This window comes from Agelaius tricolor, unplaced genomic scaffold (assembly GCF_023055355.1).
Source record: "Agelaius tricolor isolate 1412-34295 unplaced genomic scaffold, bAgeTri1.0.p SCAF_179, whole genome shotgun sequence".
Classification (NCBI taxonomy): Eukaryota; Metazoa; Chordata; class Aves; order Passeriformes; family Icteridae; genus Agelaius; species Agelaius tricolor.
In genome coordinates this window covers 13860-31536 of record NW_027269439.1, presented here as the reverse complement: position 1 = coordinate 31536, position 17677 = coordinate 13860, and the positions used below count along the sequence as shown (strand labels likewise).

Sequence of the window (17677 nt, the reverse complement as noted above, 5' to 3'; positions counted from 1 at the left end):
AGCTGCCCCAAAATCACCCCAAAAACTGCCCCAAAATCACCCAAAAAACTCCCCAAAACCACCCAAAAATCCCTTGAAATCAGGCAAAAATCCCCCAAAAAACTGACCCAAAATCCCTAAAAAATCACCCCAAAATCACCCCAAAATCAGCCAAAAATGCCCCAAAAATCCCTGATAAAATGCCCCAAAATCAGCCAAAAATCGCCCAAAAACCCAGCCAAAAATCCCTTGAAATCAGCCAAAAATCCCCCAAAAAAGTGCCCCAAAATCCCTAAAAAATCACCCCAAAATCACCCCCAAAATCAGCCAAAAATCCCTGATAAAATGCCCCAAAAATCAGCCAAAAATCCCTGATAAAATGCCCCAAAATCCCCCAAAAATTCCCCCAAAATCACCTGAAAATCCCCCAAAAATGGCCCCAAAATCCCCCAAAACTCCCCCACAAAAATCCCCCCAAAAAGCCCCAAAATCCCCCAAAAAAGCCCCAAAATCCCCCCCCAAAAAATCCCCCCCAAATCCATCCCAAGACCCCCCAAAATTTGGGATTTCCCCCTGAATTTTGGGATTTTTTAATGGGAATTTTTGGGATTTTTTTTTCCCCTTTCTTGGAGTTTTCCCCCCAAATTTCGATGTTTTTGCCCCAAATTTCGATGTTTTTGCCCCAAATTTCGATGTTTTTGCCCCAGATTTTGATGGATTTTCCCCAAATTTTGAGGTTTTTTCCCCAAATTTTGATGATTTTGCCCCAAATTTTGAGGTTTTTTTCCCCAGGTTTTTTGGGGTTTATTCCCAGGATTTTGGGTTTTTTGGGAATTTTGGTTTTTTGGTGTTTTTGTTAATTTGGGGAGGGGTCTCCACCCCCTCAGTGCCCCCATCCCCTCCCCTTTTTCCCTTCCAAATTTCGATAATTTTTCCCCAAATTTTGATGAATTTTCCCCAAATTTTGATGAATTTTCCCCGGGATTTCGGGGTTTTTTTCCCCAAATTTTTGGTTTTTTGGTTTTTTGGGGTTTTTGGTGTTTTTGTGAATTTGGGGAGGGGTCTCAGTACCTGCAGAGGGTCCCCAGGCCGTGCTCATGGGCCCAATCCCATTCATTCCCTTTTGCCCCAAATTTTGAGGTTTTTGCCCCAAATTTTGATGATTTTTCCCCAAATTTTGATATTTTTTTCCCCAATTTTTGGGGTTTATTCCCAAAATTTTGGTTTTTTTGGTTTTTTGGTGTTTTTGTTAATTTGGGGAGGGGTCTCCACCCCCTCAGTGCCCCCATCCCCTCCCCTTTTTTCCTTCCGAATTTTGATGATTTTCCCCCAAATTTCGATGTTTTTTCCCCAAATTTTGAGATTTTTTCCCCGGGATTTCGGGGTTTTTTTCCCAAATTTTTGGGATTTTGTGTTTTTTGGGTTTTTTGGGATTTTTAGGATTTTGGGGAGGGGTCTCAGTACCTGCAGAGGGTGCCCAGGCCGTGCTCGTGGGCCCCGTCGTGCTCGGAGCGCAGCAGCGCCGCCGCCCGCGGGACCAGGCCCTGCTGCACCAGGGGAACTGCAAAAAATGGGGTGAAAAATGGGGATTTTGGGCAATTCCGGGATTTTGGGGTGAAACAGGGGAAAATTGGGGTGAAAAATGGGGAATTTGGGGTGAAATTGGGGTGAAATTGGGGAATTTGGGCAATAGAGGGAACCCTGTGGGACCAGGCCCAGCTGCACCAGGGGAACTGAGGGAAAAATGGGGTGAAAAATGGGGATTTTGGGCAATTCTGGGATATTGGGGTGAAAAATGGGGAAATTGGGGTCAATTCTGGGATTTTGGGGTGAAATCTGGGGAATTTGGGGTGAAAAATGGGGATTTTGTGGTGAAATCGGGGGAATTTGGGCAATAGAGGGAACCCTGTGGGACCAGGCCCAGCTGCACCAGGGGAACTGCGGGAAAAATGGGGTGAAAAATGGGGATTTTGGGCAATTCTGGGATATTGGGGTGAAAAATGGGGAATTTGGGGTGAAATTGGGGGAATTTGGGGTGAAAAATGGGGAATTTGGGCAATAGAGGGAACCCTGTGGGACCAGGCCCTGCTGCACCAGGGGAACTGCGGGAAAAATGGGGTGAAAAATGGGGATTTTGGGCAATTCTGGGATATTGGGGTGAAAAATGGGGAATTTGGGGTGAAATCCGGGGATTTTGGGTCCATTCTGGGGTATTTTTGTGGGAATTTTGTGGGAATTTCGGGGTTTTTTGGGGCCTCACTCCCAGGCTGGCACCAAGGGGATTTCAGGGCGGTTTTTGGGGTGAATCTGGGCGGTTTTGGGGCGATTTTTGTGGGAATTTTGGGATTTTTTAGGGTCTCATTGCTGGGGTGGTACTGAGGGGGTTCCTGGGCGGTTTTTGGGGTGAATTTGGGGGATTTTGGGGGGAATTTTGGGGGAATTTTGGAGCTTTTTGGGGTCTCCCTGCCGGGGTGGTACCGAGGGGGTTTCAGGGCAGTTTTTGGGGTGAATCTGGGGGATTTTGGGGCGATTTTTGTGGGAATTTTGGGGTTTTTTGGGGCCTCACTCCCAGGGTGGCACCGAGGGTATTTCAGGGCTGTTTTTGGGGTGAATCTGGGCGGTTTTGGGGCAATTTTTGTGGGAATTTCGGGGTTTTTTGGGGCCTCACTCCCAGGGTGGTACCAAGGGTATTTCAGGGTGGTTTTTGGGGTGAATCTGGGCGGTTTTGGGGCTGACCTTTGAGGCGGGGGTGCTCCTTGAGCAGGCAGTGCAGCAGGAAGGCGGCGCGGGCCCTCAGGGGGGGGTGGGGGCTCTGCAGGGCCCCCCCCAGCACCTCCAGCCCCCCCAGGGCCTCGAGCTCCTGCAGGCCCTGGGGCTGGGCCCTCACCAGGCCTGGAGAGAGGGAAAAACGGGGTTAAAACGGCCAAAAATGGGAAAAATGGCACAAAAATCGATAAAAAACCACCCCAGAAACCCCAAAAACCCCAAAATCTGCACCAAAACCCCCAAAATCGGCCCCAAAATCTGCCCCAAATCCACCCCAGGGCCTCGAGCTCCTGCAGCCCCTGGGGCTGGGCCCTCACCAGGCCTGGAGAGGGGAAAAATGGGGTTAAAACGGCCAAAAACGGGAAAAATGGCACAAAAATCGATAAAAAACCACCCCAGAAACCCCAAAAACCCCAAAATCTGCCCCAAAAACCCCAAAATCGGCCCCAAAATCTGCCCCAAATCCACCCCAGGGCCTCGAGCTCCTGCAGCCCCTGGGGCTGGGCCCTCACCAGGCCTGGAGAGGGAAAAACGGGGTTAAAACGGCACAAAAATCCCCAAAAAATCCCCCAAAACCCCCCAAAAAATCCCCCAAAAGCCCCCAATAAAATCCCAAAAAATTCCCCAAAAATCCCCCAAAAAATCTCCAAAATCCCCCAAAATCCCCCCATCCCCCCAACCTCCCCAATACCCCCAATCCCCAAAAAATCCCCAAAATCCCCCAAAAAATCTCCAAAAAAATCCCCCAAAAAATCCCAAAAAACCCCCAAAAAACCCCCCAAAAATCCCAAAAAATATATTAAAAAATCCCAAAAAATATATTAAAAAATCCAAAAAAATCCCCAAAAAATCCCCAAAAATTCCCCCAAAAATCAAAAAAAAAAAAACCCTAAAAAAATCCCCAAAAACCCCCAAAAAGTCTCCAAAAAACCCCCAAAAAAATCCCAAAAAAATCCCCAATAAAATCCTCAAAAAACCCCAAAAAACCCCCCAAAAAACCCCAAAAACCCCCCAAAAATCCCCAAAAAAATCCAAAAAAATCCCAAAAAATTCCCCAAAAAATCCCCCAAAAAAGTCCAAAAAAATCCCAAAAATATTAAAAAAAACCCCAAAAAATCCTAAAAAATCACCAAAAAATCACAAAAAAATCCGAAATAATCCCAAAAAAATCCCAAACAAATCCCAAAAAAGTCCCTAAAAGTTCCCCAAAAAAATCCCGAAATAATCCTCAAAAAATCCCCCAAAAAATCCTTAAAAAATCCCCCAAAAAAATCCCTAAAAATTCCCCAAAAATCCCAAAAAAATCCCAAAAATTCTCCAAAAAAACCCCAGAAAAACCCCAAAAAAATCCCAAAAATCCTTCCAAAAAATCCACCAAAAATCCCCGAAAATGCCCCAAAAATCCCCCCAAAAATCCCTAAAAATTTCTCAAAAAAACCCAAAAAATTCCCCAAAATTCTCCAAAATATCACAAAAATATCTCCAAAAAATCCACAAAAAATCACAAAAAAATCCAAAATAATTCCAAAAAAAATCCCAAAAAATCCCCAAAAAATTAGAAAATTATATTAAAAAATCCCCCAAAAAATCCCCAAGAAATCACCAAAAAATCCCCAAAAAACCCCAAAATTCCCCAAAAAACCACAAAAAATCCCTAAAAAATCCACAAAAAAAAATCCCCAAAAAAATCCCTCAAAAAATCCCCAAAAAACCCCCAAAAATCCCAAAAAAATCCCTCAAAAAATCCAAAAAAATTCCCCAAAACCCCCCCAAAAATCACCAAAAAAACCCCCAAAAAACCTCCAAAAAAACCCAAAAAATTCCCCAAAATTCTCCAAAAAAACCCCAAAAAAATCCCAAAAATCCTTCCAAAAAATCCCAAAAAAACCCCCAAAAATCCCCAAAAAACCACAAAAAATCCCTCAAAATTCCCCAAAAAATCCCCCAAAAAATCCCAAAAAACCCCAAAAAAAACCCCAAAAAAACCCCCAAAAAATCCCAAAAAATATATTAAATAATCCCAAAAAATCCCCAATAAAATCCCCAAAAAATCCCAAAAAAACCCCAAAAAATCCCCAAAAAAATCTCCAAAAAATCCCAAAAAAATCCAAAAAAATCCCAAAAAATTCCCCAAAAAATCCCCCAAAAAAGTCCAAAAAAATCCCAAAAATATTAAAAAAAACCCCAAAAAATCCTAAAAAATCACCAAAAAATCACAAAAAAATCCGAAATAATCCCAAAAAAATCCCAAACAAATCCCAAAAAAATCCCTAAAATTCCCCAAAAAAATCCCGAAATAATCCTCAAAAAATCCCCCAAAAAATCCTTAAAAAATCCCCCAAAAAAATCCCTAAAAATTCCCCAAAAATCCCAAAAAAATCCCAAAAATTCTCCAAAAAAACCCCAGAAAAACCCCAAAAAAATCCCAAAAATCCTTCCAAAAAATCCACCAAAAATCCCCGAAAATGCCCCAAAAATCCCCCAAAAAATCCCTAAAAATTTCCCTAAAAAATCCCAAAAAACCCCCAAAAATCCCCAAAAAATCTGAAATAATCCCAAAAATATTTTTTAAAAATCCCCAACAACCTCCAAAAAAAAACCCCAAAAAATATCCGAAAAATCCCTAAAAATCCCCCAAAATTCTCCAAAAAAACCCCAAAAAAATCCCAAAAAATTCCCCCAAACCCCCCAAAATGCCCCAAACCCTCCAAACCCCCCAAAATGCCCCAAAACCCCCCAAAATTCCCCAAATCCCCCCTGTACTCACAGGAGAGCGCGAAGAGCGCGTTGGGGGCCACGCGGGGCTCGGGGTCAGCGCGGAGCAGCCCCAGGAGCGCGGGCAGAGCCCCCAGGGCCAGCGCCCGGCCCTGAGCTTCCGGAAGGTTCTGGGCACAGCAGCCCAGGAGCCGCGCGGCCCCGGCACGGAGAGGGGGCCAGCGGTGACCCAGGAGAGACAGGGCCACCTCCAGGCCTCCTAAAGAGCAGAATTCTGGGGAGAAAAATGGGAAATTTGGATTAAAATGGGAAAAAAATGGGGAAAAACGGGGTGAAAATGGCCCAAAACCGCCCAAATTCAGCCCCAAATTCAGCCCCAAATTCAGCCCCAGGCACCCCCAGCCCAGCGGCCCCGGCACGGAGAGGGGGCCAGAGGTGACCCAGCAGGGACAGGGCCACCTCCAGGCCGCCCAAAGAGCAGAATTCTGGGGAGAAAAACCAAAAAATTGGGTCAAAATGGGAAAAAAATGGGAAAAAACGGGGTTAAAATGGGGTTATAATGGACCAAAACCACCCAAATTCAGCCCCAAATTCAGCCCCAGCACAGAGAGGGGGCCAGCGGTGACCCAGGAGGGACAGGGCCACCTCCAGGCCTCCCAAAGAGCAGAATTCTGGGGAGAAAAACCAAAAAATTGGGTTAAAATGGGAAAAAATGGGGAAAAACAGGGTTAAAATGGCCCAAAATCCCCCAAATTCAGCCCCAAATTCAGCCCCAGCACAGAGAGGGGATCAGAGGGGACCCAGCAGGGACAGGGCCACCTCCAGGCCACCCAGAGAGCAGAATTCTGGGGAGAAAAACCAAAAAATTGGGTCAAAATGGGAAAAAAAATGGGAAAAAACGGGGTTAAAATGGCCCAAAACCACCCAAATTCAGCCCCAAATTCAGCCCCGGCACGGAGAGGGGGCCAGCGGTGACCCAGCAGGGACAGGGCCACCTCCAGGCCGCCCAAAGAGCAGAATTCTGGGGAGAAAAATGGGAAATTTGGGTTAAAATGGGAAAAAACGGGGTTAAAATGGTGAAAATTGGGTTAAAATGGGGTTAAAATGGCCCAAAACCGCCCAAATTCAGCCCCAAATTCAGCCCCGGCACGGAGAGGGGATCAGAGGGGACCCAGCAGGGACAGCGCCACCTCCAGGCCTCCTAAAGAGCAGAATTCTGGGGAGAAAAATGGGAAATTTGGGTTAAAATGGGAAAAAACGGGGTTAAAATGGTGAAAATTGGGTTAAAATGGGGTTAAAATGGCCCAAAACCGCCCAAATTCAGCCCCAAATTCAGCCCCAGCACGGAGAGGGGGCCAGCGGTGACCCAGCAGGGACAGGGCCACCTCCAGGCCTCCTAAAGAGCAGAATTCTGGGGAGAAAAACCAAAAAATTGGGTCAAAATGGGAAAAAACGGGGTTAAAATGGCCCAAAACCACCCAAAATCAGCCCCAAATTCAGCCCCAAATTCAGCCCCGGCACAGAGAGGGGATCAGAGGGGACCCAGGAGGGACAGGGCCACCTCCAGGCCACCCAAAGAGCAGAATTCTGGGGAGAAAAGAGCAAAAATTGGGTTAAAATGGGGTTAAAATGGGGAAAAAACGGCGTTAAAATGGGAAAAAATGGGGTTAAAATGGGTTAAAAATGGGGAAAATGGCCCCAAATTCAGCCCCAGCACAGAGAGGGGATCAGAGGGGACCCAGGAGGGACAGGGCCACCTCCAGGCCTCCCAAAGAGCAGAATTCTGGGGAGAAAAACCAAAAAATTGGGTCAAAATGGGAAAAAAATGGGGAAAAACAGGGTTAAAATGGCCCAAAATCCCCCAAATTCAGCCCCAAATTCAGCCCCAGCACAGAGAGGGGATCAGAGGGGACCCAGCAGGGACAGGGCCACCTCCAGGCCTCCTAAAGAGCAGAATTCTGGGGAGAAAAATGGGAAATTTGGGTTAAAATGGGAAAAAATGGGGTTAAAATGGCCCAAAACCACCCAAATTCAGCCCCAAATTCAGCCCCAGCACGGAGAGGGGATCAGAGGGGACCCAGGAGGGACAGGGCCAGCTCCAGGCTGCCCAGGGAGCAGAATTCTGGGGAGAAAAGAGCAAAAATTGGGTCAAAATGGGAAAAAATGGGAAAAAACGGGGTAAAAATGGGGAAAATTGGGTTAAAATGGGGTTAAAATGGACCAAAACCACCCAAAATCAGCCCCAAATCATCCCAGGAGGGACAGCGCCACCTCCAGACCTCCCAGGGAGCAGAATTCTGGGGAGAAAAATGGGGTTCAAAGGGGCAAAAATGGCACAAAATCCACCCCAAAGCAGCCCTGAGTGACCCTGAGTGACCCCAATGACCCCAATGCCCCCTGAATGACCCCTGACTGACCCCAGTGACCCCAGAGTGACCCCAGAGTGACCCCAACGCCCCCATTGTCACCGTTGGCGCAGTCCAGGCTCTCGCAGAGCTCCGCCAGCTCCTCCAGCGCCCCCTCGTGGCCCCCGGTGTCCCCCAGGCCCCGCTCGGGCGCCGCCTCCCCGGGACAGGGCCCGGCCAGGACCCGCAGGCAGCGCTGGAGCTGGGCCCGGATGGAGCCTGAGCCCGAAAGGGCCTCGGACACGGCCTCACGGAGCCATTGCTGCCTCTGGAGGGAAAAAACGGGGAGAAATTAGCATAAATTAGCATAAAGTTATCATAGGAATGAGCCCAGAGCCGCAGGCAGCGCTGGAGCTGGGCCCGGATGGAGCCCGAGCCTGAAAGGGCCTCAGACACGGCCTCACGGAGCCATTGCTGCCTCTGGAGAGCAAAAAAACGGGGAGAAATTAGCATAAATTAGCATAAATTAGCATAGGAATGAGCCCAGAGGCGCAGGCAGCGCTGGAGCTGGGCCCTGATGGAGCCTGAGCCCGACAGGGCCTGGGACACGGCCTCACGGAGCCATTGCTGCCTCTGGAGAGCAAAAAAACGGGGAGAAATTAGCATAAATTAGCATAGGAATGAGCCCAGAGCCGCAGGCAGCGCTGGAGCTGGGCCCGGATGGAGCCAGAGCCTGACAGGGCCTCGGACACGGCCTCACGGAGCCATTGCTGCCTCTGGAGGGGAAAAAACGGGGTCAAATTAGCATAAATTAGCATAAATTACCATAAAAGTATCTAAAATTACCATACAATTATGTGACATTATCTAAAAGTTCCATGGGGTTAACCCAGAATGAACCCAGGGCCTCACGGAGCCATTGCTGCCTCTGGAGGGGCAAAAAACGGGGAGGTATTAGCATAAATTAGCATAAATTAGCATAGGAACGAGCCCAGAGCCGCAGGCAGCGCTGGAGCTGGGCCCTAATGGAGCCAGAGCCTGAAAGGGCCTCGGACACGGCCTCACGGAGCCACTGCTGCCTCTGAAGGGGAGAAATTAGCATAAATTATCATAAATTAGCATAAAATATCATTAAATTATCTGAAATTATCCAAAAGTTCCATGGGGTTAACCCAGAATGAACCCAGGGCCTGGGACACGGCCTCACGGAGCCACTGCTGCCTCTAGAGGGGAAAAACGGGGGAAATTGGCATAAATTAGCATAAAATTAGCATAAATTATCATAAAATTATCTAAAAGTTCCATGGGGTTAACCCAGAATGACCCCAGGGCCTGGGACACGGCCTCATGGAGCCACTGCTGCCTCTGGAGAGAGAGAAATTAATAAAAATTAGGATAAATTAGCATAAATTAGCATAGAAATGAAGCCAGAGAGAGCCCAGGGCCCGCAGGCAGCGCTGGAGCCTCGGCCCCGGTGGAGCCAGGGCCTGAGAGGGCCTCAGAAACGACAAAAATCACCCGAAATGATCATAAAAATATCCCAAAGTTATCCAAAATAATCCAAAGTTATCTCAAATTACCGAAAAATATCCCAAATTACCCCAAAATATCCCAAAGTTCCGCTGGAATAAACCCAGAATTAACCCAGAGCCTTGGATGTCCCAGCTCGGAGCCACCGCTGCCTCTGAGGGGGAAAATGGGTGAAATTGTCCAAAATTATCATAAAATTATCCAAAATTATCATAAAATTATTAAAGATTATCATAAAATTATTCAAAATTGTAATAAAGTTCCACTGGAATTAACCCAGAGCCTTGGATGTCCCAGCTCGGAGCCACCGCTGCCTCTGAGGGGAAAATTGGGTGAAATTGTCCAAAATGACCCCAAAATCGACCAGAATTACCCCAAAATCGCCTCCCGGGACCTCAAATTTCTGCGAGATGGGGCGGGTCAGTAAAATTTACCTCAAAATCGGCAAAAATTACCTCAAAATCGGCAAAAATTACCTCGAAATCAGCCCCTGGGACCCCGAATCGTCCCTCGGACGCCTCAAACGCCTCAGGGAGCACCGGAGCGGCCCCGAAGAGCCCAAAAAGGCCCAAAAGCCCCAAAATGGGCCCCTGGGAGCCCAAATTTCCACAAAATGAGGCGGAGTTACCCCCAAATGAGCAAAAATTACCTCAAAATCAGCAAAATTTACCTCAGGATCAGCCTCTGGGATCCTCAATCATCCCCGGGACCCCCCCAGACCCCCCCCAAGCCCCTCAGGACCCCCCGAGCTGCCCCAAAATGCCCCAAAAAGCCCCAAAAAGCTCCAAAAATCCCCCAAAAGCCCCAAAGCCCCCCAAAAGCGTCGCTCACCTCCTCGGCCATGGGCTGCCGGGGCTCGGGCTGCGCCTCCCCGGCCACCACCGCCATCTCCAGCAGCCCCTGCAGCGTGTGAGGCGGCTCCCGCCGGCCCCCGCCGGCCCCGCCGCCCGCCGCCGCCGCCATCGCCGCTCGCAGAGGCCTCGCGGCCGCTCCGGGCCCCGCCGGGAGCGCTCCGGGACCGCCCCGGTCCCGCCCGGTACCGCCCGGCCCCGCTAATGCTGCCCGCCGCGCCTGGCGGGCGCCATCTTGGAAAGGGCGGAGCCCCGGGGAGGAAGAGGCGGGGCCTGGCGGCGGAAGAGGCGGGGCCTCGAGTGTATTGTTTATGGCCGGCCACACGCTGGGCTCATTGTGAGGCTGTGGTGATGAGTGACAGCGCGTTTCACCAATACGAGGGAAGCTTGGTAAGGAGAAAGCCAATAGGAAAAGAGGAGGGCGGTGGGGTTTAGCCAATGGAAGGGAAAGGGAGGGACCCGCGCGGTGTTAGCCAATGAAATGATAGCGCGGCTTGAGCGGCCTCTCTCTGGACCAATAGCACGCCCGCAACGCCGCTGACCAATGCGGTGGCGCCGCCGCTTCCACCAATCATCTCGCCGAGCGCCTCACGGAGGGGGCGGGACTCCCCGCGGGCAGCCAATCGGAGCGGCGGCGCGGGAGGCGGGCGGCCAATGGGGATGGCGGAGCGGGCGGCGGGAGCGGGCGGGCGGCGGCGCCGGGGCCGCGCCGGGCCCGGTACCGGCGGCGGCCCCGGCCGGTCCCGCAGCCGCGGCGCTGCGGTAACGGCCGGGACGGGGCTCCCGGGGCTCGCCCCGTGCTCGGGGTCCCGCGCCGCGGCAGCTCCCGGTGACGCTCCCGGTGCTGCTCCCGGTGCTGCAGGCGCGGCGGAGGCGGCGGCGGCGGCCGCAGCCCATGCGGGCCCGGGCGGCGGGGACGGCGGTGACGGCGCGGGAGCTCTGCGAGAACGATGACCTGGCCACGAGCCTCGTGCTGGACTCGGTGCTCGGCTTCCGAACGCACAAAATGGGCGTCAGGTGAGCCCGGGGACACCGGGAGCGGGCACGGGGGCACCGGGAGGGAGAACCGCGCTCCTGAGGGGCCGAGGCGGGGAACAGCCGGAGGGGAAGAACGGGGCGGGGCGGGGGTGCTGAGGGGGCCCCTGTACCGGGGCCGTCACCTCGGTGGGGCCCCGAGTGCGGGGACCTTGTCCCGGTGTGTGGGATCCCCGTCCCGGTGTCCCGGTCCCGAGTTTCTCCCGTTCCTGCTGTCCCTATCCCCGAGGTGCCGATGCTCTCCCGGTGCCCGCTGTCCCCTCTGCCGTTCCCTTTATCCCGTCCCGGTCCCGGTCCTGCTGTCCCTGTCCCGGTTCCCGCTGTCCCATCCTGGTCTCGAGTTTCTCCCGTTCCCGCTGTCCTGAGTCTCTCCCGGTCCCGGTTCCCGCTGTCCCCATCCCGGCGGTCCCGAGTCTCTCCCGTTCCCGCTGTCCCATCCCGGTCCCGATTCTCTCCCTGGTCCCGGTCCCGGTCCCGAGTCTCTCCCGGTCTCGCTGTTTGCTGTCCCTGTCCCGTTCCCGGTGTCCCTGTCCCGGTGTCCCTGTCCCGTTCCCGTTACCGATTCTCCCCCGTTCCCAGCCCGTTACCATCGCGGCTGTCCCGGGTCTGTCCCGTTCCCCCTGTCCCGTTCCCGTTACCGATTCTCCCCCGTTCCCAGCCCGTTACCGGCGCTGCGGCGCCGGGCCCAGCTCCGCGCGGCCATCGCCGCCTTCCGGCAGCGCCGGGACCTCGAGGCCGCCTGGCGGACGCTGAGCGGGGCCTGGGCCCCCGCGTTCTTCCGCCAGCGGCGCCCGGCGCAGCGGGCAGCGCTCAAAAACCACGTACGGGGAACCGGGGGGCGTTTGGGGGGGTCCGGGAGGGGTTTGGGGGGTCCTGGGGGAATCTGGGGGGTCCTGGGGGGGTTTGGGGGGTCCTGGGGGGCGTTTGGGGGGAATCTGGGGGGGTTTGGGGTGTCCTAGGGGGGGTTTGGGGGGGATCTGGGGGGTCCTGGGGGGGGTTGGGGGGTCCTGGGGGAATCTGGGGGGGTTTGGGGGGTCCTGGGAGGGATCTGGGCGGTCCTGGGGGGGTTTGGGGTGTCCTAGGGGGGGTTTGGGGGGTCCTGGGGGGGGTTTGGGGTGTCCTAGGGGGGGTTTGGGGGGTGTCTGGGGGGAGTTTGGGGGTCCCTGGAGGGGTTTGGGGGGTCCTATGGGGGGTTTGGGGGGGTCCTGGGGGGGTTTGGGGTGTTCTAGGAGGGGTTTGGGGGGTCCTAGGGGGGATTTAGGGGGTCCCTAGAGGGGTTTGGGGGGTCCTGGGGAGGGTTTGGGGGGGTTTGGGGTGTCCTGGGAGGGATCTGGGGGATGCTGGGGGGGGGTCCTGAGAGGTTTTGGGGTGTCCTAGGGGGAGTTTGGGGGGTCCCTAGAGGGGTTTGGGGGGGTCCTGGGGGGATTTGGGGGGTCCTGAGGGGTATAGGGGGGTCTGGGGTGGTCTTTGGGGGGTCCCTGGGGGGATTTGGGGGGCGAGGGATGCACGGGGGGGGTCTGGAGGGGTCCCTAAGGGGGGCACAGGGGGGTCTGTGGGGTCAGGGCAGGGTTTTGGGGTCTCTGTGGGGTCTCAGTGGGGTCAGGGCAGGGTTTTGGGGTTCTGGGGTCCCTGTGGGGGTCCCGAGCCCCCCTGGTTTCCCCCTTTTTCCCCCCCCCCCAGGTGTTCCGGTACCTGCGGACGCTCCTGCCCGAGAGCGGCTTCAGCATCCAGCGCTGCACCCGCTACAGCCGGGACACCAACGGCGCCAGGGTGGTGGCAACGCGCACGTGGTGAGCCAAAAACCCCAAAAAATACCCAAAATCCACCCCAAAAACTGCCCTGATATCCCAAAATATCCAAAAACCCCAAAACCGCCCCAAAAACGCTGCACCCGCTACAGCCGGGACACCAACGGCGCCAGGGTGGTGGCAACGCGCACATGGTGAGCCCAAAAACCCCAAAAACTGCCCCAAAAACCCCAAAATCCACCCCAAAAACCCCAAAATCCACCCCAAAAACTGTGTGGAGCTGCTGGGCGGCTGCAGCGTGGAGCTGTGGGGCCTATGGGGCCTTAACTCTACAGCCCTGCTAACTCTAAAATCCACCTTTTAAACTTCCCCAAAACCCTTTAAATTTTTTTAAGAACTCCAAAATTTGAGTTTTTTCCCCTATTTTTGGCCATGCAGGCAGAAGCACGAGAGGCTGGAGCTGCTGGGCAGCTGCAGCGTGGAGCTGCAGGGCCTACAGGGCCCAACTCTACAACCCTGCTATTTCTACAAAAATCCACCTTTTAAACTTCCCCAAAACCCTTTAAATTTTAAATTTTTCCCCAAAATGTGATTTTTTTTCCCCCGTTTTTGTGGGTGCAGGCAGAAACACGAGACGCTGGAGCTGCTGGGCGGCTGCAGTGTGGAGCTGTGGGGCCTACAGGGCCCAACTCTACAACCCTGCTATTTCTACAAAAATGTACATTTTAAACTTCCCCAAAACCCTTTAAAGTTTAAGTTTTGCCCCAAAATTTGGTTTTTTTCCCATTTTTGTGGGTGCAGGCAGAAGCACGAGAGGCTGGAGCTGCTGGGCGGTTGCAGCATGGAGCTGTGGGGCCGAACTCTACAGCCCTGCTATCTCTAAAATCCACCTTTTAAACTTCCCCAAAACCCTTTAAATTTAAAAAAAAACCCTAAAATTAATTTTTTTCCCCGTTTTTGTGGGTGCAGGCAGAAACACGAGAGGCTGGAGCTGCTGGGCGGCTGCAGCGTGGAGCTGCTATTAATTCTAACTACAACCCTTTATTTCTCTAGATTGTACATTTTAAACTTCCCCAAAACCCTTTAAATTTTTAAAAACCCCAAAATTTGAGTTTTTTCCCCTATTTTTGGCCATGCAGGCAGAAGCACGAGAGGCTGGAGCTGCTGGGCGGCTGCAGCGTGGAGCTGTGGGGCCTATGGGGCCTAACTCTACAGCCCTGCTATCTCTACAAAAATCCACCTTTTAAACTTCTCCAAAACCCTTTAAATTTTTTTAAAAACCCCAAAATTTGAGGTTTTTCCCCTATTTTTGGCCGTGCAGGCAGAAACACGAGACGCTGGAGCTGCTGGGCGGCTGCAGTGTGGAGCTGCGGGGCTCGGACCGGGCGCTGCTGCGGGCGGGGGACAACGACTTCAGCCTCATGTACTCCACCCGCCGCAGGAAAACCCAGCTCTGGCTGGGGCCGGCCGCCTTCATCAACCACGGTGGGAGCCCGAAACTGCCCCGAAATGCGGCTAAAACACAAAAAAATCCCTCCTGTAGTTCCACCCCCGGCCCCTTCCCCACCCACCCCTCAAGGCCCCCGAGCGCCCTCAGGACGCACCCGGGCGCTGTGGGGGCCTCCAGCGGGTGCTGATGGTGCTGCTTTGTCCTCAGATTGTCGGCCGAACTGCAGGGTGAGTTTAAAAAGGGGTTTTTTGGGGGTTTTTTTGGGGTTTTGGGGTGAAAAAAGGTTGGGTTTGGGGTGGGGAGTGTGAGGGGAAATGGGCGGGAATTGTGAGGGGAGAAAAGGGCGGGAATTGTGAGGGGGGAAAAAGGGCGGGAATTGTGAGGGGAGAAAAGGGCGGGGAAAGGTGAGGGGAAAAATGGAGGGAAATGTGAGGGGAAAGGGGGGGAAATGTGGGGGGAAAATGGTGGGAAATGTGAGGGGAAAAAGGTGGGAAATGTGAGGGGAAAAAAGGTGGGAAATGTGAGGGGGAAAAGGGAGAGAAATGTGAGGGGAAAATGGGGGAAATGCGAGGGGGAAAATGGAGGAACGTGAGGGGGGAAAAAGAGCGGGAAACGTGAGGGGAAAATGGAGAGAAACTTGAGGGGAAAATGGGGAAAACGTGAGGAGAAAAGGGGGGAAACATGAGGGGGAAATGGTCTCTCTCCTGTTTTCGGGGTCCCGTTTTTGGTCTCACATTTCTCTCCCATTTTTGGTTTCCCATTTTTGGTTTCCTGTTTTCGGTCTCACGTCTCTCTCCCGTTTTCGGGTCTCTCCCATTTTCAGGATCCCATTTTTGGTTTCCCATTTTTGGTCTCACCGTGTCTCTCCCATTTTCGGGTCTCTCCCATTTTTGGGGTCCCATTTTCGGCCTCACCGTTTCTCTCCCGTTTTCGGGTCTCTCCCATTTTCGGGGTCCCGTTTTTGGTTTCCCATTTTCAGTCTCACCGTGTCTCTCCCATTTTTGGGGTCCCATTTTTGGTCTCACCGTGTCTCTCCCATTTTTGGGGTCCCGTTTTTGTTCTCACGTTTCTCTCCCATTTTCGGGGTCCCGTTTTTGGGTTTCTCCCATTTTTGGGGTCCCGTTTTTGGTTTCCCATTTTTGGCCTCACTGTGTCTCTCCCATTTTCGGGGTCCCATTTTTGGTCTCACGTTTCTCTCCCATTTTTGGGGTCCCATTTTTGGGGTCCCGTTTTCGGGTCTCTCCCATTTTTGGGGTCCCGTTTTTGGTTTCCCGTTTTCGGTCTCACGTTTCTCTCCCCTTTTCGGGGTCCCGTTTTTGGGGTCCCATTTTTGGTTTCCCATTTTTGGTCTCACGTTTCTCTCCCATTTTTGTCTCTCTCCCATTTTCGGGGTCCCGTTTTTGGTCTCACGTTTCTCTCCCGTTTTTTGTTTCCCATTTTTGGGCTCACCATTTCTCTCCCGTTTTTGTATCTCCCCCATTTTTGGTTTCTCGTTTTCGGGGTCCCATTTTCAGGGTCCCGTTTTCGGGTCTCTCCCCTTTTCGGGGTCCCGTTTTTGGTTTCCCATTTTTGGTCTCACCGTTTCTCTCCCGTTTTGGGGCGCAGTTCGTGTCGGCGCCGGGCGGGGCGCGGGTGCAGGCGCTGCGGGACATCCCCCCCCGGGCAGAAATCACCTGTTTCTATGGCGACGGCTTCTTCGGAGAGGGCAACCGCGGCTGCGAGTGCCGCACCTGCGAGAGGTACCCCAAAAACCCCACGGGGACCCCAAAATACCCACGGGGACCCCAAAAACCTGACCCCAAAATACCCACGGGGACCCCAAAATCCCGACCCCAAAATACCCACGGGGACCCCAAAATACCCAGAGGGACCCCAAAAACCCCACGGGGACCCCAAAATACCCACGGGGACCCCAAAAAATCCTGACAGGGACCCCAAAATACCCAGAGCGACCCCAAAATCCTGACCCTGAAAATCCCAGAGGGACCCCAAAAATCCAGAGGGGGACCCCAAAAACCTGACCCTAAAAACCCCAGAGGGACCCCAAAATCCTGACCTCCAAAACCCCAGAGGGACCCCAAAATCCTGACCCTAAAAACCCCAGAGGGACCCCAAAAACCTCAGAGGGACCCCGAAATTTTGGGTGGGGGTCCCCAGTTCAGGGGTGATGCTCCTCAATTCTGGGTGGGGGTCCCCAGTTCCAGGGTGGGGGTCCCCAATTCTGGGGTCGGGGGTCCCCAGTTCCAGGTCAGGACTCCCCAGTTCCCATTCTTCCCCCCCCCGAATTTGGGTCTGGGGTCCCCAATTCCTGTTCCCCCCCCAATCTGGGTCTGGGGTCCCCAATTTGGGTCTGGGGTCCCTGATTCCCGTTCCCCCCCAATTTGAGTCTGGGGTCCCTGATTCCTGTTCTCCCCCCCAATTTGGGTCTGGGGTCCCTCATTCCTGTTCCCCCCCCCCAATCTGGGTCTGGGGTCCCCAATTTGGGTCTGGGGTCCCTGATTCCCGTCCCCCCCCCAATCTGGGTCTGGAGTCCCCAATTTGGGTCTGGGGTCCCCAATTCCTGTTCTCCCCCCCAATTTGGGTCTGGGGTCCCTCATTCCTGTTCCCCCCCCCAATCTGGGTCGGGGGTCCCCAATTTGGGTCTGGGGTCCCCAATTCCTGTTCTCCCCCCCCAATTTGGGTCTGGGGTCCCTCATTCCTGTTCCCCCCCCCCCCAATCTGGGTCTGGGGTCCCCAATTTGGGTCTGGGGTCCCTGATTCCCGTCCCCTCCCCCCAGGCTCGGCAAGGGCGCCTTCCGTGGCCGCGGGGGGGGGGAGGGGCCAAGCCGCCCCCTCCCCTCCCCCCCCTCAGGACCCCCCCCCCCAAATACGAACTGCGCGAGACCGAGGTGCGCATGCGCCGGGGGGCGGGGCCAACCCAGTCCGGGACCCCTGACCGGAAACGGCGCCCCCGGAACCGGAAGCGCGACCGGAACCGGAAGCGGCGCCCCCTCGCCGGAGCCGGGCGCCCCCTGGCGGCGCAGCCCCGCGTGTCCCTGCACGACTGCGTGTCCTGCGGGGGGCGCTGCAAGCTGCGGGCCGGGGTCCCCGTGGTGCGGCTGCGGAGCCGCCCCGAGCCCCCCAGGGCCGCCCCCAAAGCGGCCCCGGCCCCGGCGGAGCCCCCAGACCCAAAACTGTCCCTGTACGCCCACGTGCGCCTGGGGGGCAGCGCCCCCAAACCCGGCCCGGGGAGCCCCCCCCGGCTGCGGCTGGTGGTGA

General features: G+C 54.0%; 2 protein-coding genes and 2 long non-coding RNA genes across 12 annotated transcripts in view; 2 read left to right on the top strand and 2 right to left on the bottom strand.

Annotated features, from left to right (window-relative positions):
* HSPBP1 (HSPA (Hsp70) binding protein 1) overlaps positions 1-10565 on the bottom strand; it is an 11907-nt gene extending 1342 nt beyond the window's left edge. For 2 of the 9 annotated variants that reach the window (XM_071420958.1, XM_071420966.1), the window contains exons 1-5: positions 10167-10565; positions 7929-8133; positions 5513-5734; positions 2716-2871; positions 1444-1540 (exon numbers count right to left, since the gene is read on the bottom strand). In XM_071420958.1, the coding sequence (XP_071277059.1) occupies positions 1444-1540; positions 2716-2871; positions 5513-5734; positions 7929-8133; positions 10167-10298 (812 nt within the window). In that variant the 5' untranslated portion in view covers positions 10299-10565. Of the gene's footprint in view, positions 1-1443; positions 1541-1572; positions 1918-2715; positions 2872-5512; positions 5735-5919; positions 5946-6105; positions 6132-6440; positions 6482-7021; positions 7048-7217; positions 7244-7928; positions 8134-10166 lie in introns of those variants that run through there. The other 7 variants (XM_071420961.1, XM_071420964.1, XM_071420965.1 and 4 more) reach the window with 7 other exon arrangements.
* Positions 6314-6917, top strand: LOC139587098 (uncharacterized). Its single transcript, XR_011678215.1, has 2 exons — positions 6314-6753; positions 6797-6917. It is a non-coding gene; the product is annotated as an uncharacterized lncRNA (long non-coding RNA).
* On the top strand, positions 10545-17677 carry KMT5C (lysine methyltransferase 5C). Its single transcript, XM_071420957.1, has 7 exons — positions 10545-11203; positions 11880-12042; positions 12902-13011; positions 14291-14454; positions 14627-14646; positions 16025-16158; positions 17197-17677. Exons 1-7 carry the CDS (start codon positions 11082-11084, stop codon positions 17675-17677), a joined length of 1194 nt encoding a protein of 397 aa, XP_071277058.1. The 5' UTR covers positions 10545-11081.
* On the bottom strand, positions 14349-16031 carry LOC139587097 (uncharacterized). Its single transcript, XR_011678214.1, has 3 exons — positions 15154-16031; positions 14574-14639; positions 14349-14484 (listed from the first exon to the last, which is right to left on the bottom strand). It is a non-coding gene; the product is annotated as an uncharacterized lncRNA (long non-coding RNA).